At 36.6% G+C, this 19,128-nt stretch overlaps 1 protein-coding gene across 2 annotated transcripts in view; it reads left to right on the forward strand.

Annotated features, from left to right (window-relative positions):
* Positions 1-19,128, forward strand: part of IKZF3 (IKAROS family zinc finger 3) — an 85,812-nt gene that overhangs the window by 16,231 nt on the left and 50,453 nt on the right. For both annotated transcript variants that reach the window (XM_069074261.1, XM_069074262.1), the window contains exons 2-3: positions 4,679-4,732; positions 10,920-11,036. In XM_069074261.1, the coding sequence (XP_068930362.1) occupies positions 4,679-4,732; positions 10,920-11,036 (171 nt within the window). The remainder of the gene's footprint in view (positions 1-4,678; positions 4,733-10,919; positions 11,037-19,128) is intronic.

Consider the following 19,128-nt stretch of genomic DNA (forward strand, 5'->3'; position numbering starts at 1 on the left):
CCTTCCTTCCTTCCTTCCTTCCTTCCTTCCTTCCTTCCTTCCTTCCTCCCTTCTTTTCTTCCTCGCTCCCTCCCCCCTTTCTTTCTTTGCAGATTAAGATTTATATAAGCTTGTAGGCAAATGGGAAGGCACCATTGGAGAAGGAGAGTTAGAAAATGCAAAAACGAAAGAGGGGCAGATGCCTACAGTAAGATCCTAGGGGAGGATAGGAGGGAAATTAGATCTAGGGAAAAAATAAAGGTCAAAGGTATAAACATCAGGAAAGATTAAAGAAAAACTAGATGCTGATGCTAAGAAGGTTTGTGCTTTTGAAGTTAAATAATCTATTGTAAGTGTGGAAGGAGGGGGTGCAAATGAGAGTTTAAAGAGCTAAGAATATGTCTGGAGTCAGGAGGACCTGAGTTCAAATCCATCCTCAAGGCGCTCAACACATTTACTAGCTGTGTGACCTTGGGCAAGTCACTTAACCCCAATTGCCCTCCAAAAAGCAAAAAAAAAAATAAAAAGGTCTGGAATAGATTCCACGTTAATTGAGATACAACAAGTCAATCATTATAGAGTAAAAATATACAGGAGTCAAAAGGACCCAAATGAAATTATAAGTATGTATTGGGTAAAATCTGCTTCACTTGATGATTTTTCTCTTGGACAGTTGACAGTACTCAAGTGGGAACAGAGTTGTATGGTGGGAGTTATCCAGGTCTGGAATAGTGCAAGGTCAGGAGTGCAAGGAATTCTAGGGGAATAATTTAGTGGCAGTCCATGGGGTCACTCCCCTGTAGATGGAGCTCCTGTGTACAAATAAAAGGAAAGCTATAATAGAGACTCCTAAGCACTGCAGTAAATAGAGCACCAGGCCTGGAGTCTGGAAGAACTGAGTTCAAATTTGACCTCATACATTTACAAATTGTGTGACCTCGGGAAAGTCACTTAACTCCATCTGCCTCAGTTTTCTCATCTGTAAAATGATCTGGAGAAGAAAATGGCAAATCAGTCTACTATCTTTGCCAAGAAAACCCCCAAAATGGACCATAAAGAGTCAGATAGAACTGAAAAATGACTGAAGTGAATAGTAGGGATGCTGGACTAGGAAACTAGAGATGGGTCAAAGGATGAGCCAAGGGACTTAGGGTGTGGTGACAGATGACGGTGAAAAGTAGATTTAGAGGAAGAGAGTGGAATTGGTGAAAGGAATAGGAGGTTGTGGCTGGAGAGTTGAATCTTCAAAGTTGTGGATCTTGGAAGTGTTGTACTTTTGAGAGGCAGCTCTGAAGCAATGTTCCTATAAAGCTAGATAGTAAAGTCATAGTCTGTACCTCAGTTTTACTTTCTGTGAAAAGGGAAAATAAATAGTACATTTCATATCTCCCATATAGAATTTCTTTCTGGGAGTATTTTCAGAATAACTGCAATCATTCATCTTAAATGAATGATTGAATTATTTGGGGGAAGGTATTCTATTCTTATTCTTCAAACATTTTAAGCAGGCATTATTAACCTAGAGTCTTGGTTTCTAAAAAATATATTTTTCTAACTGTATTTCAGTATTATTGGTTTTTTTATGCATTTAAAACATCATTCTGAGAAAGAGTTCCTAGGCTTCACCAGGCTGTGAAAAAATGGATAAGAAAAAGGTAAGAACCCTTGGTTTAGAGGAAGACCTTGTTGATATTTCATATAGCCTACATATAGCTTTCCATTTCATATAGCTTTACCTGTGGTACTAGAGCATTAAAAGTATGATACATATGTGACATCAACAAAGACCACTGCTTATATATTCTCAGCATTAGTGATTAATAGTCCATGGCCACAGCAACATTTGTTGTCCATGGTGTTAAGATGACTATTAAGAGAGCATTTTTTTTCTCTATACCTTTGGCTTCATTTTCGATTCCTCTTTCTTTTCTTTTAACCATAGCAATTTGGGATAAAAGAAACAACCAAGAACTAAAAGAGCATTATAATTTGATAATTTTGCTTTTACAAAGATGAAAAGAAGTATCAACAGATAGAGTTTTCTGGCAACTGGCAGCCACCAACCTTGTTGTCAGCTGACAAATTCAGAGTAGGATTCTATTCTAGGATTTGATATTTTGTTCTCCATTAGTGCCCACATTTCCTATTGGGAAAGCAGAAGATTGACATCCATCTGAATTGTGACTAAACTTAAAAATTTTAGGAAGTTAAATCAAGGAAAATGAGAACCATTTTGAAAACAATGTAATTTAAGGGAGGAAGCACTAAAGAATGAACATTTTACACAGGAACTTTGAAGAGATCACGATGAACTATATACATCTGCCATCAAAAGTTTTTAGATTTAATTATAAGCCATGTTCTTTCATTTTGAAGTCAGGATCTCTGAGGAAAAACTCTGGCTTCTCTCCAAAAATTCTGGTTGGAGAAATGTTTTCTATGACATCTTTGTTGATTAAAAGTAGACTCTAAAGGATAAAACAAGCTAAAGACTTGTATTGCTCAGTGATAACTTGTTAAAATTCCCAGGATTTACATTGATGTTTGAAAATACGAATAGAACATAGTTTGAAATTCATACTCAAACTTTGGGTTAGTAGGTGGTTATTAGAAACTGCAAGATAAATAGTTTGAACTTTAGATTTTACTGTATCTATTAGTCTAAAGTTCAGAATAACTTTAATAGTCTCTTAAAAGGAAAGCATCAAGGGTGAAGTCTTAATGGAAAATCCATAATAATTAAACTCATAGAAAAATAACACCAGAATGATATTTCTTTAGTAAGTCACAACAACTTTCTGAGGTGTATACACAATATAGCAACAACTGTATATTTGGAAATGAGCACATGACTCAGTTATTCATGTTTCCTCAGGATTTTTAGTATTATTTGGGAAACTTTCTCACTTCATGCTCCTTACTTATTGCAAAGTCATGACTATTTATTCAAATAAAATAATTTTGTTGAGTGCTTTAGTCCTTCCCAAATGCCATATTGTTCAATAATCTGACTAGTATAGTACCTTAAACATTTTTGGCCCTCAACAAACCTTTTTGAATGATTAAATAATGAAAAATATTGATAATTCTACATTATTATTCTGAGATTGAATTGTAGGAATTTGGAAAGTAGTATTAAAAATTAGCCATTATTCAAATGTTTGCTGGTACTCAACAATTTTTTTTATCTTGGTGTTAATGCAAGCTTGAAGGATTATTCACTTATTTTTTCTTTGGCCCTGGTCCAGAGCTCTGTTATGTCAAAATAGCTTTCCAGTGGCATCAATACAGATCAGCAGAGAAATTTAGATACTAGATGGTTCATTGATGTTGGCATCACCTTGGATGCTTTTGGTAATTTAGGGTTGGTGAAAGTGGCACAATTAAGATTCCAACAAGATTAATAAAATCCAAAGTTTTTCCATCTGTTGTCAGATAAATTGAGGTTTCATTAGAAAAAGATTGCTGCTAGAAAGCAGGAAATATTCCTGCTCAGTTCTCTAGAACACTTTTCTTCTAGAAGACATTTTGGTGCCAGGTAGATCACCTGTACATGAAAAGACCCAGGCTCAGTTGATAACACCAGATGGAGAGCTGCTTTGGGATACATTTTAGAATAATTAAAATAGTCAAATAAAACTGAAATAGTTTCTGTATTCAGAGATCTTAAAAAGGTAGTAATCCTTCCCCTACATAAACTACTAATTCAAGAGGTAACAAGGGGGAGGGAAAAGGGAGGGAAACAAGAACTAGAATATAGTGTTTAATTTTATTTTCTTTATATAAATTATCCAAACTGAGGCATTAAGTATTTTACATTACCTTAAAAAGCTACTCCTATTTGGATTTATATCATTTTATTAAACTGTAAATGCTAAGTGGTTAGAATCTCCAATTTCTTTGGAAAATCATACTTATTTTTTCTGTGTTGATTAAAGTGCACAAAGACAGCTCTAACTTGATACTTGGGCAAAAGAAATGTGTTTTAAGTTATTTGGATGTCAATGTTCAGGAAGAGAGAGGAGAGGGAGGGAAAGAAGAATGGAATTTGGTACTCAAAACTTTGAATTAAATTTAAAAAAAATGTCAATGTTAGTGTGGCTATGGGTCAGAGACCAAGGCATTTTGCCTCTAGATAGATCACCAAATCAGGCTCCATATTGTTCTATAGTTTGCCAAAAAATGCTTCCCACAAATTTTACTTAGATGTTTGAGTATTTTTTTTTGTTTGCTTCTAGGAATCACTTTGGTATAAGGCTAAAGTTTTATAATTGACCTTTCGTCTTTTGTAAATTAATTTCCCCTGCCTCTGTGTTTTGCAGCCAGTGTCTGAAAGTTAACATGAAACAACTCCCAAATTGAGGATCATATTTAAGGCACAGGGGAATCCTGAAAACTCTGTTCTTGTAGGATGTTGTTTCCACATTATAACTGATACCACTGAGCCTCCTCTTTGTGATTCTTGGGAGAAGCTTCATTTTTCAGGGATCTTGGCATCAGAATAGTCCTCTTAGGGAATGGTAGAGAAGATGAGGGGCTCTTTTGAGCAGAATTAATATACCGATTTTGCAGATGGAAAAAGGGCTTTCCAAAATAGTACTTTATCTTTGTCCTTGGCTAGATTTGGGATTACCAAAATACTACTTGAAGACGTTTAGATCTATGTTGCTAATATATACAATCTCTGCTGTCTTTTTAGATACTCAATCAACTGTGGAGCTGAGAAATTCACAGGAGCAGCCTGTGTTCACAGGTATCATCAGGTTTTCCTCTTTAAAAATTTTTTCTTTAAGCGATGAAAGGATGGGAAAATGTTCTCTTTCAGATTTTGGTATCTTGTCAATCTAGTGAAAGTGCTTGGAACTCATCAGTTGAGAATTTGGTCATGTGTTTATGATACCAAGATAACTGTTGAATTAAATCCCCAAATAAGTTGCATGAGCTTTTTTTTTTTTGCTTTATTTTTTTTTTATCATCATGGTAGCCAATCCTGCTCCCTCCTACCATTTCTGGTCTAGGACTGCATTTTTCATTTCTTTAACTGGTTATTTTGGATCCTTATTATCCATCCAGGAGTTACCTATTATCTGGAATGTAATGAAGAGTTAAATTTTAATTTAATTTAATTTGGAATAAGGAAGAATTAATATTAGCTTGATTGTCTAGTAGAGTTCAAAATCTGAAAAAAAAAACCCACTGAAAATATCTTACATTGAATTGAATTGAATAGGATACATGGTCAAATATTGAAGGTTTGTAATACATTGGAAATTTATTTATAAAAGGTTAATAGGGACCATTGCTTTCTGAAGAGTGAATATGTTCATTATATTATACATTAATATACAGGTGAGGGGAAATTTTTCCTCACATTGTCAAATTAACTATTATTCATTCTCTTAATACCAAAGAAGCATTTAGTAAATTACTAAAAGAACAAATTTCTTGCTATAAAGACTGTAAGGCTTTGAAAAAATATTTTAATAGCTGACAGATAAATGAATAAGTGACTACATGAATGTTTTCCCTGGCAACAAGAAACCTGCTTTATATTTAAATCTAAGCTTGTCTTATTTAAGCAGCATAAAGATAGTCCTTTTCCCAGTTTTTCTTCTACCAGTCTAATCTCTTTAACTCTTCCATTATCCTTTTTTTTCTCTTTGACACTTTGTAGCTGTTTTCATGTCTTCATGTTTTCATTGTCTTCTTCTGAGTTTGTCTTGGACTTCCCCGCCACCATAGTAATTTTCTATGATCCATTTCTTTTGTTGTTGTTTGCTTGTTTTCCAGCCTATTTTTTGCCTTTGAACTTTATATTATAAAGTTGGGCTCTGCTCACATGGTGGTGGAGAAGCACTTTCCCAAGTTTCAGTCTTTTTCCACACTGCTGTTTTCAGAGCTAGTTCTGGGAGTCTGCAAGTTTTTGGTACTCCCAAGGTAGTGTGATCCAGGGAGAGGTGTGGACACTGTTCTTCTGGTCTCTGCTCTGGTCTTTACTCAGGAAGGGCCATTCCCATGTTCCCCTGTAGCTGCAAGCTCTTGGCCCTGGAACTGTGACTAGGGACCCGGCTCTCTTTTGACCTGCGATAAACACTCCTCTCTATCTTGGAACTGCAACCCAGAACTGCATATGGACAATGAATGGAGTTGTCTTTTTTTTTTTTTTTTGGAGGAGGGAAGGCAGGGCAATTGGGGTTAAGTGACTTGTCCAAGGTCACATAGCTAGTAAGGTAAGTATCTGAGGCCGGATATGAACTCAGGTCCTCCTGACTCCAGGGTCTATGCTCTATTCTCTGCACCACCTAGCTGCCCCAACAATAGAGTTGTCAAATGGTGTTGAGTTCTGTGCCCAATTTCAGCTTTGGGTTCTCTGTAATCTTTCTGACCAGTTGTCCAACTCCTTTATTGTCTCTGGGCTAAGAGGTCCCAAGGCTGCTTATCACAACCAGTTGCACTCTAGGCCTGCCCCCACCCTAGTGTCATAGACTTTTCTTGCCTAGCATCTAAGTTGTATTGGTCTAGAAAATGTCTCACCCTAATCTTTTGTTGACTATGCTGCCCCAGAATTCTGTTTGAGGTGTTATTTTAAAGTTGTTTAGATAGAAATACTGGGAAAGTTTGGCTAGGTTGCTGCCTCTGCTCTGCCATCTTGGCTGTTAAGTAGTACATAGGTATTCCTAAAACACAGTGACTGTGTCACCCATCCTTCCTACTCATAATATTGAATGGCTTCCTCTTCTAGATAAAAATTAAAATCCTTGATCTGTCATTTAAGACCACAAACAATCAAGTTTCTCCAATCTTTTCAGTCTTATTTCATATTGCTGCCCTCACCATGCTCACTTTTCTATTCAAGTTGACCTGCTCTCTGTTTTACCATGCACAACATTATATCTCTTATCTCTGTGCCATGCCTGAAATACCATCTTTTCTTGCCTCTGCCTTTTGGAATCCCTAGTCTCCTTCATAGGTGACTCAGGTGCCACCTTCTGCATGAGGCCTTGACTCAACCCCCTTCATCCTGTTCCCCCACCTCAGGCATTAGTGCTTTTACTCTCTTGAAATTACTTTGTATATACTTGATATTTGCTTACTCATATACATGTTATATCCACCATAGTAGATTGTAAGTCCCTTGAAGGCAGGGACTGTTTAATGTTTGTCTTTGTAGCCCTAACTCCATGGACAGTGTCTTGAACATAGTAAATACTTGATAAATGTTTATTAAATTAGATATTGTAATTTGTACACCTTAATTTATGAACCAGTCATATTCTACATAAAGTAGTATTTATATTCTGTCATCTTGGATTTGTATTGTCATCTATTCTTATGCATTTAAGTGTACATTGCATGTTTAATTATTTCAGGAACAAGAAAGAGGGCAGCCCACTTTTTAGAACAGATGTCTTAAAACTTCTGAGCCTTACTATACAGATATATGATATATAGAATTTGGAACTTAGAGTTTTTACAAATCAAGGATTTCATTCAATATTTAGCACATCCTGACTTGCTTTAGAGAATATACTTTAATAAATGTGCTTTTTCAATGACCTCATTTACTTTCATGTGTAAATATGCTGGCCCATAAGTTAATTCATTGCCTTTACTGTGTTCTTCTTTCCTATGTCTTTGTTTCCAGGTTAACTTTTTAATTTGTAAAAACTACAGAATTCAACAAGTGTTGGGCAATAGAACTTGAGAAACTAAAGGGAAACACATATATTATCCTCCTTGAGGACATAGTGTCTATTCTAGTGCTTTCAATATAGGCAGATGGTCTGTAGATAAGTATTTATTGACTGGTAGAAGCTGAGTGATTTTTCATTTTTTCTGCTCTGCTTAGTTATTTAATCATGCTTAAATATAAATGTAATTCTAGATGCCTTACTATAATGATAGTAGCTGACTTTTATGTCTATGTAAACCTGTGTAAAATCCTTTTCAAACCTTAAGTGCTATATAAATGTTAGCTTTTGTATTACATAGCACCTTAAGGCTTTACAGAGGGCTTTGAAAATATTTTCTCATTTGCTCTTCAGAACAACTATCAGGTTGGTACTACAAGTGTTATTAATTTTCTTTATTTTTGGAAGGCAATTGGGGTTAAGTGACTTGCCCAAGGTCACATGGCTAGTTTTCGTGTTAAGTGTCTGAGGCCGGTTTTGAACTCAGGTCCTCCTGACTCCAGGGCTGGTGCTCTTCTTCAAGGTGTGCCACCTTCCTGTCCCAAGTGTTATTAATTTTCAAATGAGGAAATTGAAGCTCAGAGAAAGGAAAATTATTTGGCCAAGGTCAGAGTCTCTTGGTTAGTCAGTAATAAAGGCATAATTTGAACCCTGGTCTTTCTTGACTCTGTCTAGTATTATTTAACAGTTCATTGTGCTTCCTTCTAGGAGTCTTATCATTAATTAATCAAAGAAGTATAATTTTCTTTTATTTGTATTTTTAAAATTAAATTTTATTTTCAAATAAACATCTTCCTACTGTCCTTCCACCTCCCTTGGCCCCCAATTGAGAAAGAAAAAACCCTATCACATTTTTAAATTCAATTTTATTATGTACTGACACCACCTGCTCAAAACCCCTATCATAAATATGTATAGTCAAGCACAAGAAATTCCCACATTGGCCATGTCCAACAAAATGTCTCAAAAATACTTTTAAGTCCATCACTTCTCTATCACAAGGTGGGCAGTATATTTCATCATGAGTTCTCTAGAATTGTGGTTGGACACTGCTGATCAGAGTTCCCAAATCTTTCAAAGATGTTTGTCTTTACGCTATTGTTATTATTACATAAATTATTCTCCTTATTCTTCTCATTTCATTCTGCATCAGTTTACATGACTTACCAAGTTTTTTTGAAAACCAGCCCTTCATCATCTCCTGCAACACAATAAAATGCTCTCACATTCATATACCATACTTGTTCAGCCAATCCCCACTAGGTGACCGCTACATTAGTTTACAATTCTTTGATATTACCTAAAGCTGCTATAAGTAATTTTGTCTACATGAGTCCTCTTCCTCTTTTTTTTTTATCTCTTTGTAGTGTAGACAGTATTGCTAGGCTCTTACTAGCTTTTTTTTGGGGGGGGGTGTACAGTTATAAATTACTTTCTAGAATGATTGAACCAGTTGACAACCCCACCGTTTTCACCTGTCCCCTCTAGTATTTGTCATTTTTCTTTTTTTCTCAATTTAGCCATTATTTTGGGTTTGCAGAGTCTGAGAGTTTTTTTTTAATTTGCATTTATCTAATTTATCTAATTATTTTTTCATATGGTTATTGATAGCTTAGAGTTCTTCCTCTGGAAATTGCCTTTGACGATTTATCAATTGAAGAATGACTCATTCTTATAAATTTGAACCAATTTCCTGTATAACTTGTAAATGAAATGTTTATCAGAGAAATTTGCTGCAAAGATCTTTTTTTCCCCCACTCCACCATTTACCTGCTTCCCTTCTAATTTTAGCTGCATTTGTTTTGTTTGTACAAAAACGTTTTAATTTTATGTAATCAAAGCTTTACACTTTACTTCCTGTGAATTCCTTTATCTCTTGTTTGGTCATGAACACTTCCCCACCCCTCTATTCTTAGTTATATGTGATTTTTAAAGTCTTGCTACAGTATATTTTTAAAATAAGTTTTTGTTGATATGTTTTGTTCTTTTCATGTCATCATAATTTCCCCCAATATCCTTCCCCTACTTCGTCTCATATAACAGGTAAAAAGAAGAGGAAAAAAATCAGCATAGCTGATCAGTATGTTAAAAAAATTTAAAAATTTGCAATGTACAACATTTGGGCACCTCTCACCTCTACAAAGGAATGGGGTGGGGTATCTTTTCATATATCTTCTTTTGTGTCTTGCTTGTTCTTCATAATTTTGTAACATTCAGTTTGGGGTTTTTTTGTGGTTGTTCTTTCCATTTTCATTGTTGTAGTCATTTTGTATTTTGTTTTCTTGGCTCTGCTTACTTTACTTTGCATCATTTCAAGGAGATATTTCCATGTTTCTCTGTATTCATCATATTTGTAATTTCTTAAAGCACAGTAATATTTCAATACACAATTTGCATAGCCATTCCTCAATCAATGAACATTTGCTTTGTTTCTAATTCTTGCTATCACAAAAAGTACTGCTATGAATATTTTACTGTCTCTGAGGACTTTTTATCAATGAGTTCCTTGTGATTAAGGCAAGTAACGTAATATCTGCAAAGGGTACAGAGTATGGACATTTTATTCACTTTTTTTGCATCATTCTGATTTGCTTTCCAGAATGGTTCTATTGATTCACAGCTCCACCAACAATGCACTAGTGTCCCTATCTTCACCCAACTCCTGCAACACTGACTATTCCCATCTTTTGTCTTCTTTGCGAACTTCTTGCTACAACCTTAGGTAGTATTTAATTACATTTTGGGACAGTTGTATTTTGTAGAGAAGGAATACACCTTTGTGTTCTTAATAAACCATGGGAAAATAGAACTTGATATGCAGAAATTTTATTTCCATATATCTATTCAGAAATATTTTTGTGTTTTTAAGTTCAATACTTAGTCCTGTTTGTCATCAATTAACATTTGTTGAACACAAACAGTAGCAGAATCCTACTAAATGTTATAAGAGTAGGAAGTACTGAACTAAACAAAAAATAAATTCTCTTTCATATTTTAGTTCTGGCCAGAGAAATGAAATGCCTACTAAGATTTAACTGACCATGTATAAAAGAAGGCTTCATGAACTCGAGGGCATTGCTTAGCTTCTGAAGTTTTCATGTGTCATACCAAAAAAGTCTAATATGCTACCTACTACCAAGGGTTTGTATGGAGCAGATCATTGTTTTTCTTGTTAATAAACTTCTTATAACGTGTTTAAGAGCTGAATCGTAAGTGATTAAGATTATTATTATTTATACTTTCATTTAGAAGGCCAGGTGATTTTGAATGACTACAGTTCAGCCAAACCTCAGGAGGTAGAAAATATGGACAGTGGAGAAGACAATAAAGACCAGGTTCCACCCAATGAAGATGAGGATATAGGAGGTAAGTTGGAATTTAATTGTCAGAACCTAGTGGCTAAAGATTTGGTTAACATTAACTTTTAAGGAAAATAAGGAGCTATCTGAAGATAATGGAAAACAAATTATTTTGGGAAAGATAAAATAGTTTGGTTCAATTACTGTGCCTTCTTAAAATTCATTCCAAAATTTCATCATATTTTTTTAGAACATAGGATGCCTCTCCAGTCTCCTAAATAAATGCACAGCTTACACTAAATTTGCACTTATCTTTTATATTAATGTTTATGTTGGCACAGACATATAACATAAACAATCTATATTGCTTTTTGGAGTCAGCTCTAGGATAGTTATATATGTGTGTCTAAATGCGTGGTGTGTTGCAAACACTCTTTCCTAGGATCTGTCTTACATTGAAGTCTCTATAGTAAACATTTAAAGAGGTCATGAAGTAGAGCTGTGTGTCTAGAACCTCTGAGATTGAAATCACAGCATCAGCTAACATTCCAGCTATGCCAAGCTGTACATTAGTTTGTGCCAGTTCTAAACCACAGAGACTGAAAAGTGCTGCTTGGCACAGGATGTGGTCATTTGTGCTGAGGAAGGCATATGGTGCTTTACCAGCTCCATGAGACTTCTTGAAGGTGACTTATCCATGGCATTGCATTCTTATCAAGGCAGAGAGTGGTTTCAGCCTGGCATGCAGTTTTTTTTTAATATTATCATAGTGTTTAAAATTGTTTTTTAATTTGGAGACCGTTGGATGTATGGGGTTTAGAATTGTTTGTCAAAAATTCTCTTAGGTTTGAAACATGGCATATGATTATCTGGTTTAGGAACAATTAAAACTGACAACCCCTTCACCCCACCTCTCCCAAGCCCCCAACCTAAGACAAGAAGCCAGAACTATTCTTTTTACTCATGTCAGTTTTTGAAGAATATTGTGAAAGAGGGGCGGCCAGGTAGCACAGCGAGTAAGAGCACCAGTTCCAGTGTCGGGACGACCTGGGGATCAAATCCGGGCGCAGATACTTAGCACCACACCCAGAAATAACTGGCCGTGCAACCTTGAGCAAGTTATTTAACCCCAATTGCTTTAAAAAAAAAAAAAAGGAATATTGTGAAAGAATATGGTATGGTAGCTAGTTAAGTATTTGAAAATTGTCTGCACTCAGCAAATGCAACCTAGATAGCAATATGCCACAATCTTTCAACCCATATTCAACAAATCATTGTCATTGACTGTATTCTAGAGGAATTGGCCCAAGTGGCAAGAGTGAAACTCAATCTCTGGAGGTCATGCATCTTGGGACATAGTTGATGGTTATAGATAACAATAAGAGCTAACTAACATTTATATGCAATATTTGTATGTTTTAGCACTGAGTATCTGACACACAGTAGGTGCTTAATAAATAATTGTTGACTAGTGCTATATGTGTGTGTATGTGTTATTTCATTTGTTCTTCACAATACCCCTGTGAGGTGGGTGCTATTATTATCTCTCCCTATTTTAAAGAAATTAATTCACACTATTCACTGAAAGGTCAGATACTAAACCTGAAGATTAAATATTTTGGCCACATAATGAGATGACAGGACTCATTGGAAAAGATGCTGATGTTGGAAAGATTGATGACAAAAGGAAGATGGGGATGGAAAAGGATGAGATGGATAGATAGTGTCATGGAACAACGAACATGAACTTGGACAGACTGGGAGATAGTGGAGGAGAGAAAGGCATGCTGTAGTCCTTTGGGTCACAAAGAGTGGATGAAGACTGAACAACTTACCAACAACACCATTTTATAAATGAAGAAACTTGAGTCTGAGAGCAGTTACGTGACTTGCCCAAAACCACACACAATGTCTAAGGCAGGATTCAAACTCAGGTTTGAGGATCTTAGAATCATAGATTTAGAACTACAAGGCACCTTAGAGTACATTGAAGCCAACCTCTTTATTTTAGAGATGAGATAATTGAGACCCAGAGGTTAAGTGACTTGTCCAGGATCATACAGTCAGTGTTTGAGACAGGATATGAACTAAAACCTTCCTGACTGTAAGAGAAGTGCTCTATCCAAGTCAACAGACTTGAAGTGAAGGGTGGGGTGTGGAGATGGTGGCTAAACCCAGAGAGTCAGAAGCAGAGCTGGGAGAGGAATGAAGCATGACTGGCCTGAGCCCTGCCACACTGTGGAGGTTCTGGGAGGATCCACCAAGGGGAGAAGGGAACACAAGGTGGAGGAATATTACAGGATGAGAAGATCACAGGTACTGAGTAAACTTCTTGGGTAAGAAAATAGCTGATTCCAGAGCATCAGAAACAGAACTTATATTTATATTGTACCATAAAGTTTACTAAGCAGTTGTGTAGGACAATTATATCTAACTGTATTTTATAACCATTTTACTCCCTCTCTGAACTACTTTGTATTTGTTCTGTATTTGCCTACAATGCTGTTGCCCTTGATAGAATATATGTTCTTTTAGAGTAGATGGCTTTTTTTTCTTCGAATCAATAGTATTTGGCGGTGTCTGGGGATAGGGATCGAACTTTATTCTGTATAAGGAATGCCTTCCCAGGTGAAGAAACTCCCTCTGCCAATGCAAATAAACACTTTTTTGCAGTTTATAGACCTACAGACTTGCCCAAGGTACTGAGAACTTTGCTGCTTTGTCTGGGCTTACATAGCCAGCATATGTCAGAGGCCAGGAAGCCAGCTTTCCATCCACAGCTCTGCCACAGACTATGCACTTAATAAACACTTGTTGATTGGTTAATTAATAGACAAGGAAACTGGGGCTTAAAGAGGTTGAGTGACTTGGCCAGGGTCATAGGGTATTTAGTGGCAGAGTTGGGACTCAGATCCGATCTGACTCCAAGTCTAATGCTTGTTCCACTTCATTGTGATACTTCTCCTGTTGTGCCACCTCTAGCTCCTCAACTGCAGTTCTATAGCAGCAAGGGACATCTGTGGATGGAAACTGCTTTTCCCAGGTGCCATATGGCTAGGACTGCTATGCAGTTCTCCTGGGTGATCAGGCATGAGGCCAGTAATCCTAAATAATCTAAGATGGAGAATTTTCTTCCTTCCTCACCCCATACTGTCACATTCCCTTAAAAAAAGAATTTAGTGGACGAATTCTGTTTCTTAGAATTAATTCTCTATGTCACAGTTCACTTGCACACCAGTCACACCTATGTTAATAGTGTCATTAAGTCTGGTAGACTTGGTAAGGAGAGGGACCTTTAATGTGGGATAATAGTGATCATTGGGCATCCATCATAGGCATTTGACAATGCAAATAATGCTTGCCTAATGTAGCCTGAGCAGCACTGCCTGGGAAATATCTAAATCCTGTCACAGACACAAACCCATACTGATATTAAAAAATGGGACACTTTGTATAATACAATGAATCTGATTCTGCAGTGTTGGGAGCTTTACCCCTGGTGACCAGGACGCCTCTTTCAGCAAATCCTGGTCCAACCTTAGAGGGCATTAGGGAAAATTTGACCTAAATTGTAATTTTTAAAAAGACCATATACGTTGTCAAATACATAGGAATCCCAGTTTAATTGTAATCATTACATTTTTAAAAGGTCACCTAGAGTAGCTTTAGAATTTCTAGTGACAAAGAACGACCTTTATCCTGTAATGTTTTTTATCCTGAGTAAATGCTAATTGTGTTTTATTTTAGGTTCTAGGAGAGGTAAAGTGTGTGGGTTTTTTTTTTTTAATGAAGTAGATCTCTCTGTGCAGATTTCCAGCAGTTAGAAGTTTGCAGGCAACCAATGGAGGCACTCACTTTTTTTTCCTGTGGTCTAGAAGAAAGCTGGGCAAAAATAACTATTGGGCTAAGACCTCGACCATAGCCTTTATCTCCTTAAATGGGTAGCTTAATATCAGTAGCATTGTAGAGAGGTGGTGGTGGTGGTGGAAGAAGAATTTAAAACCCAACGTGATTTGACATAAATTCCTTTATTCATCACATCCAATAGATATCTTGTTCATTTTTTCTGTAGAGACAACCCCAGATATTCCAATGTGCTTGCATGTATTTGATGGAACTATAGAAATGAAATCAGATAGTGGGGGCATGGGCCGGTCAGGTGCTCAGTAGAGAGCCAGTGACCTCTCTAGAGTTCCTTCTGTATTCCCCTTAACATAAAGCAGTACAGTAGAAAGAATGCTGGTACGAGAACCAGAGGACCAGGTCCAAATCTTCTCATCCTTCAAACTCTCTTCTTCCTAATGTCCTTATTTCTCTTGAGGGCACCACCATCTCAGACACATTCCTCCCAGCCTCAGACTCATCCTCAACTCTCCCTTTTCTCACACCCCTTAAATCTAGTTGCCAAATTTTATTGATTTCCCCTCCACAATTTATCTCACATCCAACCCCATTTCTTCATTCATGCAGCCATTATGATAATTCACACCTTCTGCATCTCTCCTCTGGACTATTGCAGTAGTCTAATTGGACTCCTGGCCTCCAGGCTCTCTTCTCTTTAGTCCATTCGGCCCACAGTTAACAAATTCCTTAAGGCTGACTATGCCACTCTTCTCCAGAAGCAGTACTGATGTCTTTTCTCTGGGATGAAATTAAGCCTCCCCTGTTTGACTTTTAAAGCCCTTTCCAATCTGGCTCAAACCTACCTTTTCAGGTTTATTGCATGTTATGTCCCTCCATCTATGCTACAGTCTAGCCTCACTGACCTACTTCTCTTTGTACAACATTCCATCTCTCATATCTCATCTCTCAACCTTTGTACAGGCTTTCCTCCCTACCTAGAATGCACTCTCTTTTTGCCTTCACCTTTTAGATTCTCTAACTTTCCTCAAAGCTCAGTTCAATTCAACACTGAGCCTTGCTTCCCTGTCTTTCTGACAGGACCCCTCCCCTAAAACAAGAACTTATGTTGTGTGTTGCGCATGATATGATGAAGCCTATGGGCCCCTCTCAGAATAGTGAGTGCTTTAAAGGTCATAAAATACCAAGGATTACAAAGGAAACTGATTCTGTTAAAATAAAAAGGTACATTATTTTCCTATCCAACTTTATAGAGCCTTGAAATCTATCAGCAAACCCTAGAAATTATTTGTATATATTTTCTATGCCCATGTTGTTTCCACTCAATACAATGCAAGCTCCTTGAAGGCAAGAACTGTTCTATTCTGGTCTTTTTATTCCCATTGAGTAGTAGGCCCTTAATAAATATTTCTTCAATGAATAACTGAATGAATGCAATCCTAGCTCTGCCACTTCTGAACTCTGTGCCCTTGAGCAAGTCATTGTATCTCTCTAGGCTTCATTTTCCTCATCTGGAAAGTGAAAGGGTTGAACTAGATGAGCTGTAACAGTGTTGAACTTGCTGCTGCAAAACTGAACCAGATTAAAATATAATTGGGAAATATTTAACAAAATAAGCAAAACTACAATAAAATACAGATAATGTTAATTTGTAGTTTTCTAAGTCAATATATGGCATGCAGGGATTAATTTCTATTTGAATTTGATACCATTTATAAGTTCCCCATCAATTTGTCTTCTTTCAGTTGTTGAATGAAAAGGGCTATTTTTATTTTAGACTTTTTTTTTGGTTGATAGACATTAAATCCTTTTTTTAAAAAGTAGAAAATACTTAGAAAAATAAATTCCTATCATAAGCATCACTTTGTTAACTCTCAAAACCTTTCTAGGCCACTCCCACCCACCTCCAGAGGTCAACTAGGAACAAACATTTACAAATTTTTTTAAATGACAAAGCATTAAGACTTATCAATGGTAATTCCCTTCAATGTTTTCATAGCTTTTTTAAAATTTAATTTATTTTTTGTTACATTTTAGGTTCCAAATTGTCTCCCTCCCTCCCTTCCCACTCCATACTACAGAAGGCCCCCATTTAACACAGATTGTGTGTGTGTTTATGTGTATGTGTGTATATATATAACCATACTATGCATGCTTCTATTTATCAGTTCTTTCTCTGGAGGTGAATGGTATCTTCCTTCATGAGTACTTTGTAGTTGATCTGAGTATAATATTCAGAATAACTTAGTCTTTCACAGTTGTTCCTCGAACAATATTGCTATTACTGTATACAATATTCTCTTGGCTCTGTGGCTTTATATTTTCAATTTTGACTGGCAAGAAGTCTATAAACAAAAGTTCTAGATCCGGTGACATCACTTGAGTGGCTAGCCAGTTCAAGAACCATTTCAAGACTACTCCATCCTTCACTGATCTCCCTTCTTTTTTGAACTCCTACAGAACTTATAGTCTGTACCAAATAATTTAACCTTTAATTATATGCATAACTTGTCTTCCCAATTAGGCTAAAAGTTTCTTGAAGGGAAAGCCCTTTGTTCTATACTTCTGCTTCCTCTGAAGAACCTAGCACAGGATGGAATCATTCAAGAAGCATTTATTAAGAGTTTGTTATATGCTAGGTACCATACTGAGTACTGGGGATACAAAGAAAGGCAAAGATTATGAGCATATAATAGACACTCAAAGATTCAACAAATATCTGTTGATGAATTAATCATTTAGCCACAATGGCCAGCTATATTGTTTTGATTTTTAAAAAACTTTTAGCTTTGTGAAATGTTGATTTCCAGGCCTACAAGAGAGTAGTATATGCCAGATTGGGCAAAGGATAAGGAATGAAGATACTTGTTTTATTGTTCAGCCTTTGACTGAAGTTTTTGAAGTTTTTGCTCAAGTTGTACCTTTTTCTTTGACTTGGCAAAATGGCATTTTCTACCTCTGTCATTGGAGTCATTTGAGGTTGACCAGGAAAAAAAGGTTAAGAGATCACTGAATCTCTTAGTCTTTTCATTTATTATGTGCTAGCAGTATCACAGGCACTTATGTAGGGAACATATAGAAACTGGGACCTGCCCCAGTCTCCTGAAAACTTATGAAATATTATGATAGCAATAATAAAGATTGAAGCAGTGTCATGATATTGCATGAGGATAGGATTCCCCAATTACTCCTTCTTGGCCTGATTGTAGTGGAATGCAGAAAAATGAGAACCTCTGGGGGTGTTTACAGTTAGTATAGTCAGTAACATAGCCAGCTTGAGGAGGAAGGAAAGAGCAGCCACTCCTGGTGCAACTCTGAAAGGGTAGGGGAAATATAGGTGTGAGGTAGGGTGGCTGAGATGTAACCCCCCCACATTCCCTTTCTCTTGGTCTCTATTGTTTTTCTGAAAGCTAGTCCTCATTGCTACTCCTAGCCTCCTCCCTTCCTCTTCCACAGATTGAAGTAGTAAATGGGGATGCTGCTATCTTCATACATGTCATATTGCTATGATTTGTGTTTTTTAGTATTATTTATTTGATTCTGAATTGTGAGGTACATAAAGCTTATTTGACACTTAATACCTATCCTCCTATCTAGCCCTCTATATGCCCAGATCTCTCAGCCATCCTACAGCTATCTTATGTCTTCCTCCTAGTTACCCACATGGCCTGCTCTGAAGCCACTATAGCTACCAAAAATGGCAGGTATGCCACTCATAGCCTAGAAACCAAATAATGCTAGTAGAGTAAATAGCAGTTTACTCTGTCTTGCAAGTCTGCCTATATTTCCTTGGAACTCTAAGTATTTACTGTCAAGTATTCTTGACATTTCCCTACAAAACAGGATCTCACATCATGTTGCTGTTAACCAGAGAAAATGAACTATAAACATATTTATTAATGAAATAGTCCAAAGAAAAATTCCCAAACTCTGGTAGTATTTTTGACAGATTCTGGCTTGATTCCAGTGAGAAGATCCAAGCTGATAATGCTTTCTGAAATTGACAGGAAGGTAGCTCATAAGAGAACATTTAAAAGCTTCTTTTCCTTTTAGTCCCCATATATGGCAGAGGTCCTTAACTTCTGTAAGAACCTAAACTTAAGAGTACCTTAAGAAGCCTATTTTCTTTCTCCTAGGAGAAACAGCTCAAGTATTTAAAAGACTTTCCCTGTGATCATCTATCTTGATTCCAGCTGAGGTACACAGTCTTCTCAGTGTGACAAGTGCTAAAAATGTTCATGCTTTTGAAGGAAAAAATAGCAAGCCACATTTGTGGCTCATGGATGCTAATTGCCACC

Source organism: Petaurus breviceps, unplaced genomic scaffold, assembly GCF_028583685.1.
Source record: "Petaurus breviceps papuanus isolate PSGF00001 unplaced genomic scaffold, PetGlider_PUasm1.0 90887, whole genome shotgun sequence".
NCBI lineage: Eukaryota > Metazoa > Chordata > Mammalia > Diprotodontia > Petauridae > Petaurus > Petaurus breviceps.